Genomic DNA, 17,327 nt, shown 5'->3' on the forward strand with positions numbered 1-17,327 from the left:
TCTCTCTCTCTCTCTCTCTCTCCATTTTATTTTACTATTTATTTTACATGAGAATGGGAGCAGTGAGTTAAATATACATGTGAAGTGAGTTACATGTACATGTGAAGCAGCTCTACCATCCAGTAAGTAGTTAATATCCAAAATATATAAAGAACACATACAACTCAATGCCAAACAAATAATCCAATTTTAAAATGGGCAGAGGACCGAACACTTCTCCCAAGAAGACATACAAATGGCCAACAGATATATGAAAAGATGCTCAACCTCATTATCAATTAGAGAAATGACAATGAAAGCTACAATGTCCTACCATCTCACACCTGTTAGAATGGCTACTATCAACAAGACAAGTAATAAAAAGTGTTGGAGAGGTTGTGAAGAAAGATTCCCATTGCTGGTGGGAATGTAAACTAGTACAGCCATTATGGAAGAGTATGGAGGCTCCTCAAAAAATTAAAAATAGAGTTACCATATGACCCAGCAACCCCACTTCTGAGTATCTACACAAAAATGTTGAAAACATTTCTTTGCAAAGGTATATGTACCCCTATAATCATTGCAGCATTATTCACGGTGGCCAAGACATGGAAACAACCAAAGCATCCTTTGATAGAGGATGTGGTACATAATATACAATGGAATACTACTTAGCCATAAGAAAAGATGAATACTGCCATTTGCAACAACATGGATGGAACTTGAGAATATCGTGCTAAAGTGAAATAAGTTAGTCAAAAAAAGGTAAGAACCTTATGATTTCACTCATATGTGGAATATAAAACTATAAGCAACAATGAATAAACAAGAAAAATAAATAAAAACTCATAGACACACACAACAGTACTGTGGTTACCAGAAGGAAAGGGTTTGGGGGTAGTAAAGGGTAAAGGGGGTCAAACATATGGTGACATCTGGAAGATGATTTGACATTGGATGGTCTGCACACAGTGCAACATACAGATCGTGATCATAGAAATATACACTTGAAACCTATATAATCTTATTAAACAATGTCACCCCAATAAATCTGATGTAAAAGAATTACAAGTAGTATATCTTATGAATTGAAAAGTAAAATTGCTTTAATGCTTTCTTACATTTTTTATACAATGAGCATGTTTGATTTTTTTAATCAGAAAAAGCCAAACGCTTTTTTTAATAGCACAAAATAAAGGTTCCCCTTTATTTGCAAGAGAAAAAACAAATACTACACCTTTGGGTCTTTTGCACAAAACTTCATAACATCCCTCCAATGTCTGTCTACTGTCTGAAATTGACGTCCTTCTTCTGCCATCTGTTGCATGATATCCTCAGAGCAAAAAATGGGCTCCAAATATAGCCATTGAGCTTGTACTTTCAACCATTCATCAATCGTTTCTTGTATTCGAATCAAACGGTCCTCCCAGGCCTTAATGAAAAACATAGTATACTAAATTCCAGTTATTAAAGAAAAATAGTAAGTTATAGCAATAAATGTGTATTTAAATTTTACTGTTATTTTTAAATCAATGCACAACAGCCCAAGATCACTTATGGGTGTCTCACAGGGGTTTAGAAAAACACTAGGAGATCTGAAGTTTTCCTAAATCATTAGAACTCACAATTGGAAATGACTGTAGTTATTTAGACCAATTTCCTAATCACTAGGTAAACCACCCACATCCAAAAGGCATCCAGGAATATACCCTGATCTACACCAATGTTCATCAACCTAGGGGCTATTTTGTCCCCCATCCCAAGGAACATTTGACAATGTCTGGAGACATTCTCATTTGTCACAATCGACGGGATGAGGGTGCTACTAATATTTAGTTAATAGAATATTGTAGCTGAATGTCCTACAATGTACAGGACAACCCTCACAACAAAGAATTATTTAACCCAAAATGTCTTTATTACCAGATTGAAAAACCCTGATCCACAGCAACACAATTTGGGGGGTGGGGGGGAGTCTCCTTACTCTCACTGGTCTCTAAGACTCAGTAAGATATTTCATTAGTTGAAGTCATTCAAATAATCTCTCTTTGGTTCTTAAATATTTGGCCTAAGGTCGAATATGTCAAGAAATTAGACCTCATATTTTATTGTTTTTTAAGATTCTAAAAGAGCTTTTAAATTTATCTTGTAAATTCTACCTTGTTAGACAAGAAATTTCTGCAGACATATCAGGAAAGTCTAGGTCAGCCTGATTCATGAGAAAATGTACAGCATTATGTTCTTTTGGAAGAACACAACTCTGTCTACTCTGAATATCAAGAGCCAAGGTCTTTCATAAAAAAACACCATCTATACTTAAATTAAAACCAATCTACCTTGGTTTCTTTAAAATATATTTTCATTGATTTCAGAGAGGAAGGGAGAGGGAGAGAAAGACAGAAACATGATGAAAGAGAATCATTGATCAGCCACCTCCTGCATATGAGCCCATAACCTGGGCATATGGCCTGACCAGGAATAGAACCCTAATTTCCTGGCCGACAGGTTGATGCTCAACCACTGAGCCATGCTGACCAGGCCCTGGTTTGAATTCCAGCTCTGTCATTTATTAGCTGGGCAAACCTCCTATGCTTTTATTTCCTTATTTATGAATACAGATAATAAAAGTGCCTATGTTAAAAGTCTGCTATGGAAATTAAATGGGCTGATAAATGTAAAGTGCCTAGAGCAGTATAGTTAAAAATCAATAAATACAAGGGGAAAAATCCATTTGTTGTTTGTATTTTCCCCGTTATATATAATCCCAGTAAGAATTTTGATACTACCTATAAAGGTGTTAGTTATTATAATTTGTTTACTTTCTGTATTTACCCACATCAACTATAAGGATCCTATATAATAAAAGGATATTACGCAAATCGACCAAACAGTGGAACGACTGGTCGCTATGACATGCACTGACCACCAGGCGCTCAACACAGGAGCTTCCCCCTGGTGGTCATTGCGCCAGAGAGCTGCTCAGCCAGAAGCCGAGTTCACAGCTGGCAAGTGCAGCAGTGGTGACAGGAGCCTCTCCCACCTCTGTGGCAGCGCTAAGGATGTCCAACTGACAGCTTAGGCCCATCCGCCTGACATCCCCTGAGGGCTCCCAGACTGCAAGAGGATGCAGGCCGGGCTGAGGGACTCCACCCCCACCCCAGTGCACGAATTTCGTGCACCAGGCCTCTAGTATTAAATAATCTTATAGTCTCAAATACAACTATTTTTTCTCAAGTGAAAAATAATTCATAAATTATTCTAACAGACCCTCAAGCTAGTTGTTCAAAAATAGAATTAAAGCATGGTATACCGAACTTCACTACAAGTTAAAAGAACATAGCATGGAACAGGGACTAGGCTGTTTAAAGTTAGAATTAATAATACCAACTGCTTTCCTTCCAAGTCTATTGTTGTCATTGGAGAATATTTTTTTTATGGATTTCAGAGAGGAAGGGAGAGAGAGAGAGAGATAGAAACATCAATGATGATCATTGATTGGCTGCTGCCTGCACACCCCACACCTGGGATCAAACCCACAACCTGGGCATGCGTCTTGCCTGGGAATCGAACTTTGACCTCCTAGTTCATAGGTCAGTGTTCCACTACTGAGCCACACCAGCTGAGCAGGATTTGATTTTTTAAAAAATATATATTTTAGTGATTTTTTACAGAGAGGAAGGGAGAGAGATAGTTAGAAACATCCATGAGAGAGAAACATTGATCAGCTGCCTCCTGTACATCTCCTACTGGGGATGTGCCCGCAACCCAGGTACATGCCCTTGACTGGAATCGAACCTGGGACCTTTCAGTCCACAGGCTGACGCTCTATCCACTGAGCCAAACCCGTTTCGGCAGGATTTGATTTTTTTAACAAAACATAATGTGTGCTTTTCAAAATCATTAGACTTAATGTCTCAGATCTGTTCTATATAGTTCCACATGAATTTTTAAATATCTGCTCCTGCATTTCTCCAAAGCTGTCCAACAAACTGACTTATTTCCACAAGAGTATCTATACTAATAATAGGGTAATATGTTAATTAGACCAGACTTCTTCCAGACAAAGCCACGGTAGCAGGGGCCGAGGCAGAGGCAGTTAGTGGCAATCAGGCTGGCAGGGGAGAGCAGTTAGGGGTGATCAGGCAGGCAGGCAGAGTGGTTAGGGGCGATCAGGCAGGCAGGCAGGTGAGTGGTTAGGAGCCAGCAATCAGACATCCCCCGAGGGGTCCTGGATTGAAGAGGGTGCAGGCCAGGCTGAGGGACCCCCCAGACCCCCCTCATGCACAAATTTCATGCACCAGGCCTCAGGCCTCTAGTATATGTAATAAGATTACAATTTTTACAAATGACCAGGAACTATCTTGTTTAACATACCTTGATCTCTTTTTCAAATGGTTTAATGAAAGGTGATCCTCTCATTGTCTGAGTTTTTATAATTTGATCATCAAGGAGAGCCTGAATCTCATCTACTGAAGAAAGAATACAGACTCCAGTTTCACGATATAGACTTACATGAAAAGAAATATCATCCCAAATTCCCATCATTGTATGCATAGCCTTCTCTAATGAAAATTCCTAAAATGGAGGAAAGAAGAAAGAATGGGATTGTGAAAAAAGAATCTTATTTACTGTATTGACTTTCCCTAGTAAATTCAGTAAGTATATGCCTTAAAATAATCTGTGGCTACACTGTAATTAAATTAGAAAAGTTTTTTAAACAATTTAAAAATTCCTAAAAAGAATGATGATATAGTTTTAAAAACACATTTGCTATGAAAGCTTGTTGTCAGTACTGAAATAGACAATAGAATAGAATACCTCCTGGACTTTCCTTAAAGTAGCCTTTCTCCAGTCTATAATCTGAAGATGCTTTCTGAGTATTTCAAGAACCCCAGAGGACTATAGTTATTCTGCTAGAATACATACAACACATCACATGTCACATACACATCCACCCAATATTATTAATGGAAAGATTATATATCAAGACTAGCATATCATCCATGCATATCAGAATGTGGCAGAATTAAGAAGAGGTCAAATGAGCCATTTCTAGTTTGTATTCAGTAGAAGGAAGTACGAAGTGTGTGGGGGCAGTGGGAAGGGAAGTGGTCCTCTATCACTTTCCCTCATCTACGCCTACTGCTAGCCAGTGCTATGCATTCAACCACAGCAAAACCACAATTATTTGATTAATAAACTCATTAAATAAATTATTTCAGTTTATTTTCATGTTCACCTTGCTTGCACCTGCACTTATCACTTCAAATTGTTCCAAGTATTGTGAAAGGTTTAATTTTAAAACTTTTCTCAGTGTAGTTCCAGAGTCTGGAGTCAAGTCATAGCCTGCAATTTCTGACATCTGCTTCCAGTGACGTGCTCTCATTCCTGGATTGCATAGGATGGAGACAGTAGGGATATTTTCCTAATGGTAAAAATATAAAAATAATGTGTCATTTAAAATTATTTAATATATTTAATGAGTATAATCAAAATCCCAATTAAATTTGGAGGGGGAAGACAAACAAAATTATTCTAAAATTCATCTGCACAAATAAACATGTAGAAATAGCCAGGAAATTTATAACAGTGAAAAAGGAGTAAATGTTCTATCAGATATTAAAGTATATGATAAAACTATGGTAATTAAAATTATTGCATTATTATAGAAGTACAAAGTTGCCATACATGTTATATGCAGAAATATATAGTATAAGATAACATAATATAAGCACACACACACACACACACACACACCATGAAAGGTGAAAAAATCCTGCACAAAAATGCTAAAATACAATGTTTGGAAATGAAAATTAGATATTCAACAAAAATACTAAGTTTATTATTCACAGTACTGACATCAGAACTTTTTTTTTTCTATGAGTCTGTCTCTATTATGCTTGTTAGTTCATTTTGTTCATTAAATTCCACATATGAGTGAAATCATATGGTACTTGTCTTTCCTGACTGGCTTCTTTCACTCAGCATAATGTTCTCTAGGTCTATCCATTCTACTGCAAAGGGTAAACTTTTTCTTTTTTACTTTCTTTTTATGGCTGAGTAATATTTTATTGTGTAAATGTACCATCGCTCTTTTATCTACTTATCTACTGATGGACACTTGGGCTGTTTCCAAATCTTGGCTATCCTATATAATAAAAGCCTAGGTGGTGCTGCACGATGTTGCCACAAGATGGCTGCTGTGCTGTTGTCACAAGATGGCCCCCAAAAGATGGCCACCACTAGATGGTAACCACAAGATAGCCAGTAGGGGAGGGTAGTGGTAGGCAGTTAGGCCAGTAGGGGAGGGCAGTTGGGGGTGATTGGGCTGGCAAGGGAGGGCAGGTGGGGGCAATTGGGCTGGCAGGGGAGCAGTTAGGTGTCAATCAGGCCAGCAGGGGAGCGGTTAAGGGGCGATTGGGCTAGCAGGTAGAAGCTGTTAGGGGCAATCAGGCAGGCAGGCAGGCAAGTGGTTAGGATCCAGCAGTCCTGGATTGTGAGAGGAATGTCCAACTGCCAGTTTAGGCCCGATCCCTGTCAGACATCCCCCAAGGGGTCCCAGATTGGAGAGGGTGCAGGCCGGGCTGAGGGACCCCCCCCCCACACACACACACATGCACAAATTTTGTGCACCGGGCCTCTAGTTGTAAATAACACTGCAATGAACATAGGGATGCTTATAGTCTTTCGAATTAGTGTTTCAGGTTTTTTCAGATAAATTCTCAGAAGAGAAATCTGGGTCATAAGGCAGTTTTATTTTTAATTATTTTAGATACTCCATACTGTTTTCCATAGTGGCTGTACCAATTTGCATTTTCACAAATAGTACATGAGGGTTCTCTTTTCTCTACATCCTCACCAACACTTGTTTATTGATTTACTGATGATAGCCATTCTGACAGGTGTGAGGTAATACCTCATTGTGGTTTTAATTTGCATTTCTCTGATGATTAGTGACATCGAGAATTTTTTCATGTCTATTGGCCATCTGTATGTCCTCTTTGGAGCAATGTCTATTCAGATCATCTGCCCATTTTTTAATTCGATTATTCATAAATTTTGAATATTAAGCCCTAATCAGATGTATCTGCAAATATGTTCTCCCATTCAGTGGGTTGTCTTTTTATTTTGCTGATAGTTTTCCTTTGCTGTGCAAAAACTTTTTAATTTGATGTAGTCTCATTTATTTTTTATTTAGTTTCCCTTGCCTGAGGAGAGATAGATAGATATATAGATAGATAGATATATAAAACATTACTACAAGAAATGTCTGGGATTTTACTGCCTATGTTTTCTTCTAGGATTTTTATAGTTTCCAGTCTAGAACATTTTCTTTAAAACTAGAAACAAGATACGCATCCCAATTATGACTACTTCTATTCAACACTAGATTGAGGTCTCAGCCAATGAAGAAATTAATATAAATAAGTAAAATATATTAAGAATAGAAATTAAGAAAAAACTGACATTGTTCACAGATTATTGTCTATGTATAGTGGCTGGATTTTAACATAAAAATTAAATAGAACTTCTATATACAAGCTTCAGATAAAAAATATAACAAAAATATCAATTTACAAATGCAACAACAAAATAACGTGCCTACAGATAAATCAAATGAAAGCTGTGCAAAGCTATTTTGGAGAAACTATATAACTTATAAGAGAAAAATTAAATAAATAGAGATAAATGACATGCATTGATGGATTCATTATTATATAAGTGACAAAGAGTTATTATCCAGCATTTATTATAAAAATTCCAAAAATTAACAATAGAAAGAAACAACCACCAAACAATGACAGAAGAAGATTCTGAAGGCATACATAGGAACTTCACAGAAGAAATATGAAATATAAGTAGAATGTAAGTACTGTGATGGGAGAGATTTTTGTTCACATGACTGTAAGTAGGAAAATCAATAAATTAGGTAAGCAATAATATCTAACAGTGAAAATGAAGGAACTACACTGACACCCAAGAATGTGGAGGAATCTTAGAAACATAACATCAAGTGAAAAAAAATCAAGTCACAGAAGACTACATGTGCATGATATATTTTTATGAATTATTATATACAAGTTGATTTTTTTAAAATGCAAGAGAATCACAGAATTTATACTGCACTTATCTGTAAAGAGTATTAAAGAAATAAAATAGGGAAGAAATACACAGAGAGAAGTAGAAGTACTGATTATCTAACTTTCAAGTAGAGGGAAGGGTTAATGGGTGTTCATTTTCTTGTTATACTTTATAAGTTACATACTTTTTACATATATTCTTCAAATATTAGGTAATAAAAATGTATTTTTAAAAAAGAATACTTACTTATCTTTTCCTCTTCCCAATTCAATTCAAAGCAAGCCCATCAAAACCATACTTATATTCTGGTCACCTCCTTAGTAAAGCCTTATCTGTTCTTCAAATGGCAAAATTAACTGCTCCATGTTCTATTCTCTCACAGGATACTGTTATCCTCTACCTAAGAATTTCTCCATTATTTTTTGTATTACAACCAGTTGTCCATAGTGTATTTCTCCTACCATGTTGGAGACCCCTGAGGGTCAAAAGTCAATTTGTGTGACCCAGATGAGGAAAATACTGAGCTAGAAGACTCTAGCTAATGTCAATATCCTAGACAATTAAATAAAATATAAATAAATAAAAATAATTTCGTTTGGAAAGGAAAAAGTACTAGTAAAACGATCTCTATTTTCAGACGATATAATCTTGTATACAGAAAATGCTAAGGAATTCATTTAAAAACTGTGAGAACTAATAAATGAGTTCAGCAAGGTTACAGGATACAATATCAATTTATAAAACTCTATTGTATTTCTATAAACTAGAAATAAACAATACAAAATTTTAAGTAAGGAGAAAACCCCATGTACAACAGCATCAAGAAGTATACAAGAGCCGAAACCTGTTTGGCTCAGTGGATAGAGCATCAGCCTGCGGACTGAAAGGTCCCAGGTTCGATTCCGGTCAAGGGCATGTACCTGGGTTGCGGGCACATCCACAGTAGGAGGTGTGCAGGAGGCACCTAATCGATGTTTCTCTCTCATCGATGTTTCTGACTCACTCTCTCTCCCTTCCTCTCTGTAAAAAATCAATAAAATATATTTTTTTAAAAAGAAGTATACAAGAAGTACAAGACTTATACACTGATAATTACAAATATTTTTAGAAGAAATTAAAGAAAACCTAAATAAATAGAAAGACATTCCATGTTCATACATTGTAAGAATTAATATTATTAAGATGGCAATATTTTCCAAGTCAATCTATAAGTTCAATGCAATCCCTATCAAAATCCTGGCTTCCTTTTTTTTTTTTTAATCCTCACTCGAGGATATGTTTTTGGTGTGTATGTTGTTGTTTTTTAATTGACTTAAGAAAGAGGAAGGGAGAGAGAGAAGAAAAAAAATATTGATGTGAGAGAGAAACAATGGTCAGTTGTCTTCTGTACATGCCCTGATCAAGGATCAAACCCACAACCTAGGTATGTACCCTGACCAGGGATCAAACCCGCAAACCTATGGTGTTTAGACAATGCTCCAACCAACTGAGCACCAGCCAGGGCCCCAGCTACCTTTCCTTAATGTTTAAAATGTATTTTAGCCCTAGCCAGTTTGGCCAGGTGGACCAAAGAGCGTTGGCCTGCAGACCAAAGGGCCCCAGGTTCATTTCCAGTGAAGGGCACATATCTTGGTTGCAGGCTCCTCCCTAGCAAAGGCCATGGTCAGGACTCATGCAGGAGGGAACCAATCAATGTGTTTCTCTCACATAGATATTTCTCTCTGCTTTCCCTCTCTATTCCACTCTCTCTAAAAATCAATGGGAAAATATCCTCAGGTGAGGATTTAAACTTTTTTTAAATTAATTCATTCTTAATTGACTTCTGATGCCAAGTTGGTTGACTATAGGTGGAAAAAAGTGCGTGAAATAAGAGGTTACAGTTAGTGAGAGCTTAAAAAGACTGTAGGAGCTGGGGGAAAAGTCCTGGAAATTATATTTGTCTTTTTTTTTTTAAAGACAGGACTGAATACATTTTCCAGACTCTTGAGTTTAAGTCAAAGGATCATCTCAAAGGCAAGTGAAACAAACAGCAAGACATTGAGGTGGCTCAGAAAAGAAACTGTGGAAAGTTATGGAAAGATATTCGTGGGTTTGATTCCGGGTCAAGGGCACATATATTAATTGCAGGTTCATCCCTGCCCTGGTCAGGATACAGATGGGAGGCAATCAATGTGTCTCTCTCATGTAAAGAACTCTCTCTCTCTCTCTCTCTCTCTCTCTCTCTCTCTCTCTCTCTCTCTCTTTCTCTCTCCCTTCGTCCCTCCCTCTCTCTTGAAAAGCCAATGGAAAAAATATCCTCAGGTGACGATTACAACAAAACAAAAAATCATAAGATCATCTCAATAGATTCTGAAAAAGCATTTGACAAAATTAAACATCCACTTGTGATAAAAAATAAACTCAACAATGTGGGTATGGAGAGAACATACCCCAACATGGCTATATATGACAAGCCCATAAATAACATTATACTCAATGGTGAAAACTGAAAGCTTTTCCCTTAAGATCAGTAACAAGATATGGATGCTCACTCTCACCACTTTTAACAACACAGTACAGAGTTCCTAGCCACAGAAATCAGACAAGAAAAAAAAAGGCATACAAATTGGAAAGGAAAAGCAAAATTGTCACTATTTCCAGATAACATGAAACTATATATAGAAAACCCTAAAGATTCCAACAACTATTAGAATAAATAAATTCACTAAAGTTGAAGGATACAAAATTAATATTCAGAAACCTGCACTTCTATACACTAATAACAAACTATCATAAAGAGAAATTCTTTTAAAAAACAATCCAATTTACAATTGCAAAAAAGAATAAAATGCTGAGCAATAAATTTAACCAAGAAGGTAAAAGACCTGTATTCTGAAAACTATAAGACATTGATGCAAGAAACTGAAGATGACACAAATAACTGGAAGGATATACTCTGCTCATGGATTGAAAGGATATCTTTTAAATGTCCATATCACTCAAAGCAATCTACAGATTTAATGCAATCTCTATCAAAATACCAATGGCATTTTCCACAAAACTAGAACAAATAATCCTGAAATTTATATAAAGCCACAAAAGACTCAAACTTATCTAAGCTTTTTGTCCAGTATAGATGCAAGTAACTTATAACTAATAAAAAAAAAACTTCAAATAGTATAATGGCATATTGTTATGGTATATTATCAATACTACCAATCTTTTCCTAACATTCCTTTATTAAATTGCCTGTAACTACTCAGCTCCTCAAATGTTCTTTGAACCAGACTTACCATCTTACTGGTTCTCTCATTAATTAATAAGTAGGATAGAATATTTGACATATTTATTTTTATCTTTGTATGACAGTCATGTTTTTGTTTTTTGCAAATAATAATTTAATAAAGTTCTTTTTAAAAAACTGGAAAACCGTAGAATATCCAACTTTTAATTTTGATTATTAAGGACTTTGGTTGTTTATGCTAAGCCAGTGGTCAGCAAACTCATTAGTCAACAGAGTCAAATATCAACAGCACTTCTTCAAAATAGACTCGCCCAGGCCGAAACCTGACTTCTGTGCATGGGCCACGAAGTTTCAAACGCACTGTACGTGCGCGCCCACACGTGGTATTTTGTGGAAGAGCCATACTCAAGGGGCCAAAGAGCTGCATGTGGCTCGCGACCCCAGGTTGCTCAACACGGTGCTAAGCGAAATAAGCCAGTCAGAGAAAGATAAATATCATATGATTTCACTCTTGTGAAATATAATGACCAATATAAAGTGATGAAAAAAAAAAAAAAAACAGATCCAGAGACAGAGAAGCATCGATCAGACCATCAAACCTCAGAGTGATGGTAGGGAAGCGAGGGGGTAAGGGGGCGAGACCAACCATAGGACTTGTATGCATGCACAGAAGCCTAACCAATGGACACAGACACCAGGGGGTTAGGGCATGAATGGGGGGGGGCAGTGGCAGGATAAGGACACATATGTAATACCTTAATCAATAAAGAAAAAAAAAAAGGACTTTGGTTTTAACCTTCCAGTATTATTACCATCACCTGTTTTTGCTTGCCATCATATTCCCCAGGATTCATCAGAACATGATATAACAGTCACTCAATAAGTATTTGTTAAATAAATAATTTTTAACACATATAAAGTAGAAAAAACATACTCTCAAAGTGGATAAATTTAGCTTCATTAACAATTCATTATTTTCTCACCCATGAAGAAGCTGAGAGAAGTAGTGCCAACCTGTGTGGAGAGCACCTCCTTATGAGGCTGGAGAGAAAACAAAAAGACTAATTCTATTCAACTGCTCAACAAGTATGTAAAAGCTCTATATACCATGAGAAAAGGCCTCCAAGACAAATTAATCAAAACAAAGGGGGAAATAATACCTATAGTGTGATATATTTTATGTAAAAAGATGAAAGGATAAAAAACATATATTCACATCATTATATGTGTAACAAAACTGTGGAAATATACAAAAGAAAGTAATAACACTGGTAACCTGAGTTACATTGGTGAAAAACTTGGGAAAGAAACTTTTCAGATATATATTTTCCTATTTTTTTCAAACCATACAAATACATTAAACATTGAAAATAATTTTAAATAGTTACTTAAAAATTTTTTCATACAGCTCATGGAATCTCAGAGCGCTAGACACGGACAGAAACAATACTCAAAATCCCATCACAGAGTTGGCACTCAAGTATATTGACTGTAGAAACTTGGCACTACATTAGAACCACTGTCATTATTGCCTTGGGAAGGTAGATGCAATATTAACTATCATAAAACTATTATCCTTTCTTTATAAATGAGGTGACTGAGGTACAAGAAGCTATATATGCAGAATAAAGCTAGGTAGTGTGATATAAACCTAGGTAGTGTGACTCTAAAACTTTTCTAATTAAGTAATGTCACCCTGTGTTGCTGCCCTTAGGCTAACTGGTCTGTCCTATTAATTTTTTTTATCCTCTCTCTATATCATTGTAGCTAGTTGTTATAGTCTTTTATTTTTGTTAAGTATTGTTCCATGAAGGAATTCATTTTGATGACTTCATCAGGAAAGAATGAAGCATTGGATTCAGGTTCTGGATTCACCTTTGGTTTTGCTTCTAAATCTATTTCTCTTCATTAACACTTGATGATGTGAAGAGCTCTCTCTTCCAGGGCTTTTGAAAATATCATTAAGTGTGTTCATACCTTAAAAACTTTTATGTTCTCCATTACTGTAGAGCACATATTAATAGTAGGATTCTCTTTTGGTTCTTCTTCAACTCTCTCTTCTCCTACAGATCGTCTTTTTGCTAACTTTCTTTTTTCTTGTAATTCCTTCTTCAGTTTCACTTGGAAAAATTTCAGTGTCTTAAAAATCTCTCGGGAAAATTCATCTACATCAGCTTCCATGCTTTCCCCATTAAGATCCAAAAACCCTCCATCCATCCACCTGAATGAAAAGAAAAAAACAGTATTAAACTCAGAGACGTTTGGTGTTTGAAGGAACCTTAGGGATTCGTTAGGCTAGACCTCTCATTTTAAAAAAGAAACAGCCCTGACTGGTTTGGCTCAGTGGATAGAGTGTTGGCCTGTGGACTGAAGGGTCCCAGGTTTGATTCCGGTCACGGGCACCAAAAATAAAAAAAATAAAAAGAATGCCTTCTTCTTAGGGGCCACTGCCTGCGGGGAAAAAAATAAAAGAGAAACAAATGAGGGCAAGAGTGTTGACAGGTTTTCTTAGTCACACAGATAGAGCTGATGGTAGAGAGACAAGATTAAAACCATCAGTTCAGCTATGCTGCATCGCTAAAATATGCACCAGACTGCAAACGGATAACTAATAGTATCAAAATAAAATGTAGATTTGAATCCATACTTCTAATTTTTGGTGTGAACATTCGTCAGATTAACTACCTGCATTAAAAAAAGGAGTCACATCTGGAAAACCTAAGTTATATTTTAGATATCATATGCATTAGTAAGCTTAGGTAGATACTTTAGTAATATTTGATGATTCTCCTTTAGGATACTTGGTTCTCTTTCAAATTAACAAATAAGTCTTACTTTAAACACTTAACTAACAAAACCAAAAAAATCAATATGCTAGTATGTTCATTTTATGAATCCTTTTACATCATTTGCTTTATTTTTATGACATTTATATTTATGAATTTACCGTTTTTCTGTTCGTTGCCACTTCAAGACTAAATTAAAAAACTTCTGATAGGGCTCAATGTTAACTTTCAATTTATCCAATTCAGGATATTTTGTCACTTCCCACTTGAAAAGTTCTTCTTCTTTATTAATAAACTGAACTGCTTCTTCAGATTCCTGAATACGTTTTTGCAGCTGTCTTACATCGGTCACATACTGAAAACAAATAATTTTTATCTCAAAAAATATCCATGTAATGTTATATAGAAACTTTATCAACTTTACATTACTATGATAGCAAAAAGTATGGTTATATCTTAGAAAACTAAGCCACAAAAAAGATCATATAAATAGTATCAGTTCTAGGCCCATGAGTCAGGCTCTTGCTTGCCATGGTAAGCACACATTTTTCTTAAGCTTATGTAAACATGTCCTGTATTAATCTATGAACCAGCCATACTATTGTCTTATATATTTATCAAACCTGTTGCATGCGGTCCAGTTCTGCAAATTCTGCAAACTCTTCCATGCGGCGTGATTCCTTTTCTAGTTCCAAAATCAGTTTCTCTCTCTTGGCTATTAACTCATTTTCTTTTTTGTGTTTAGCAACTTCAATGATCTTTTTAAAGACAATTAAATCATGTTAATTATTTTGTTACAAAGGAGTTATCAAATCAGAAATCTTAATGCTTTGTTTAGTCATAACTATTAAAGAAGCAAAAACAAAACACTGACTGATATTAAAATGCAAAGAATAAACCATACAAAAATTTTCCTAGATTTCCAAAGTGTCTGTAACAATTGTTATTTATTAATCAGATATAATTTCACTATTTATTGATTCTAGGATAATAATTAAAAAGCTACTATTATCTACATTACCACAGGTATTATTATTCTCATTTCAGAGATGAAAAAACCTAGGCTTACAGAGATTAAGAGGCAAGACCAATGTCATAAAACCGTAAAAGTAAAAATCTAGATTAGAACTTTAGTTTACCTGACTTTTCATTATTATAATACCATGCCACTTTCCAATTTAGAAGAAACTGGGTAACACTAAAACTTTTTCAAAATCTAAACTATATTCAGAATCCTGATTCTGCTACTTCTTATCCCTGTGATATTGAACAAGTTATTTAACTTCTCTGAGACTTATTTTTCTCATCTATGAAATGAGAAAAAAAGATTACCTGGGATTTTTGTAAGTATTAAATTATTTAATAAATGGAAAAAACTTAGTGTAGTACTTATTGTTATTATCAAGTTATATCATAGTTCTGACTTCTTTAACATTAGTCTCACTTCTTACTGTGAGTTAAGCCTAACAGCCTGTCCTAAGCCTGCAGGGCTGTAAATGTTGCTAGTCCCAAACTCATATTGACACATGAAGTTACTTTTTAAAGGTAGACAGCAAGTATGTATGAAAACTGAATAAACACTATGCTTAAAATGTAAGAAAAGAGTCCTAACCGGTTTGGCTCAGTGGATAGAGCGCTGGCCTGTGGACTCAAGAGTTCCAGGTTCAATACCAGTCAAGGGCATGTACCTTGCTTGCGGACACAACCCCAGTGGGGAGTGTGCAGGAGGCAGCTGGTTGATGTTTCTCTCTCATCAGTGTTTCTAACTCTCTATCCTTCTCCCTTCCTCTCTGTAAAAAATCAATAAAGTATATTTTAAGAAATGTCAGAAAATAAAATATACACTGAAAAATATATTTACCTCATCATTTTCATCAAAGATGGGATAAATTTTCCAAGGCCACAAAAGAACAGCTGAATTCAAAGCTAAATCTTCTTGAGGAAATATAAAAACATCTAAAAAGTAATTCATTCGGCGTTTGGATTCCTACAAAAAAGAAACTCCATATATAATACACCATATAGAAAATTTAAGGCAATAAGAAAAAGAGAAGAACCAACAACTTCTAATACTCTTTCAAATTTCAATTTGACTCAGATTAATTGATATTTTATATCACCCAAATAAGATGGGTATTCCAGTAGCTGCAAGATTTGACCTCATAACACATAATTGCAGACTTCTATACAGAAAATAAAACTTTAAAAAATTTTACTTGCAGATGATTTAATATAAGGTATTCTTCTTCCTCCTTGTACATGACTAAAAAAGGTGACCAAATATACAGCAAGCCTTTACTGTAATTTTGATTCTAAATAATTTTATATATTTTATTCTTATGTATTTGATTTTTAAATTTTTGGTGACAAAGACTGTAGCATTTTAATTTTGTTACACAAAATAATGTTACCACCTTTTTTGCCTATAGTTAGTCTACAGAAATTGTCCAGAAAGAATTTAGGAATAAATGGCAAAGGAAAAAAAAAAAACCTTTAAAACCAATAGATTTACCTGAGTAGAGAAGTTAAATATTTTTACCCCCTATAGCTTTCATTGATCCATATGCAGTGCTGTAATTTTTAAAACTTGAAATATAGGTTCAAAGGTAAATTGAAGGTTTTTGGTTTAATCTTATATAATAAAAGCCTAATATGCTAAGTGTCCGGTCATCTAGTCATCTGTTCAACCAATCAAAGCGTAATATGCTAATGATATGCTAAGGCCACTCAACCACTCACTATGACATGCACTGACCACCAGCAGGCAGACAGTGGACCAGTCAATCAGTCGCTATGATGTTCACTGACCACCAGGGGGCATCGATCTGTCAACCAGTCACTATGATGTGCACACTCCAACTGGTAGGTTAGCTTGCTGCTGGGGTCTGGCCGATCAAACTGAGTGAGAGGGCTGCACATGCCCTGGAGCCCTCCCACGGTCCCTCCTGGCTAGCCAACCTCGCGTATCTATCCCCAACCCCGATTGTGCACTGGTGGGGTCCCTCGGCCTGGCCTGCACTCTCTTGCAATCTGGACTGAGGGATCATCCCCTCCCTCGAGTGCATGAATTCTGTGCACCAGGCCTCTAGTCCTATCTAATAAAAGAGAAACATGGTAATTAGCCATACGTCTGCTACCCTTCCCATTGGCTAATCAGGGCGAGATGCAAATTAACTGCCAGCCAAGATGGTGGCCGGCAGCCAGGCAGCTTGAAACTAACATGAGGCTTGCTTGCTTCAGTGACGGAGGAAACC

At 35.9% G+C, this 17,327-nt stretch overlaps 1 protein-coding gene across 1 annotated transcript in view; it reads right to left on the bottom strand.

Annotated features, from left to right (window-relative positions):
* The window catches only part of DNAH12 (dynein, axonemal, heavy chain 12), a 250,257-nt gene that overhangs the window by 159,104 nt on the left and 73,826 nt on the right, over positions 1 to 17,327 (bottom strand). The window contains 7 exon segments of the mRNA XM_015571050.1: positions 1,217 to 1,411; positions 4,354 to 4,554; positions 5,219 to 5,404; positions 13,265 to 13,508; positions 14,235 to 14,428; positions 14,697 to 14,831; positions 15,935 to 16,060. Coding sequence (XP_015426536.1) covers positions 1,217 to 1,411; positions 4,354 to 4,554; positions 5,219 to 5,404; positions 13,265 to 13,508; positions 14,235 to 14,428; positions 14,697 to 14,831; positions 15,935 to 16,060 — 1,281 coding nt within the window.

The sequence above is a fragment of the Myotis davidii genome, unplaced genomic scaffold (genome assembly GCF_000327345.1).
Source record: "Myotis davidii unplaced genomic scaffold, ASM32734v1 scaffold111, whole genome shotgun sequence".
Taxonomy (NCBI): domain Eukaryota; kingdom Metazoa; phylum Chordata; class Mammalia; order Chiroptera; family Vespertilionidae; genus Myotis; species Myotis davidii.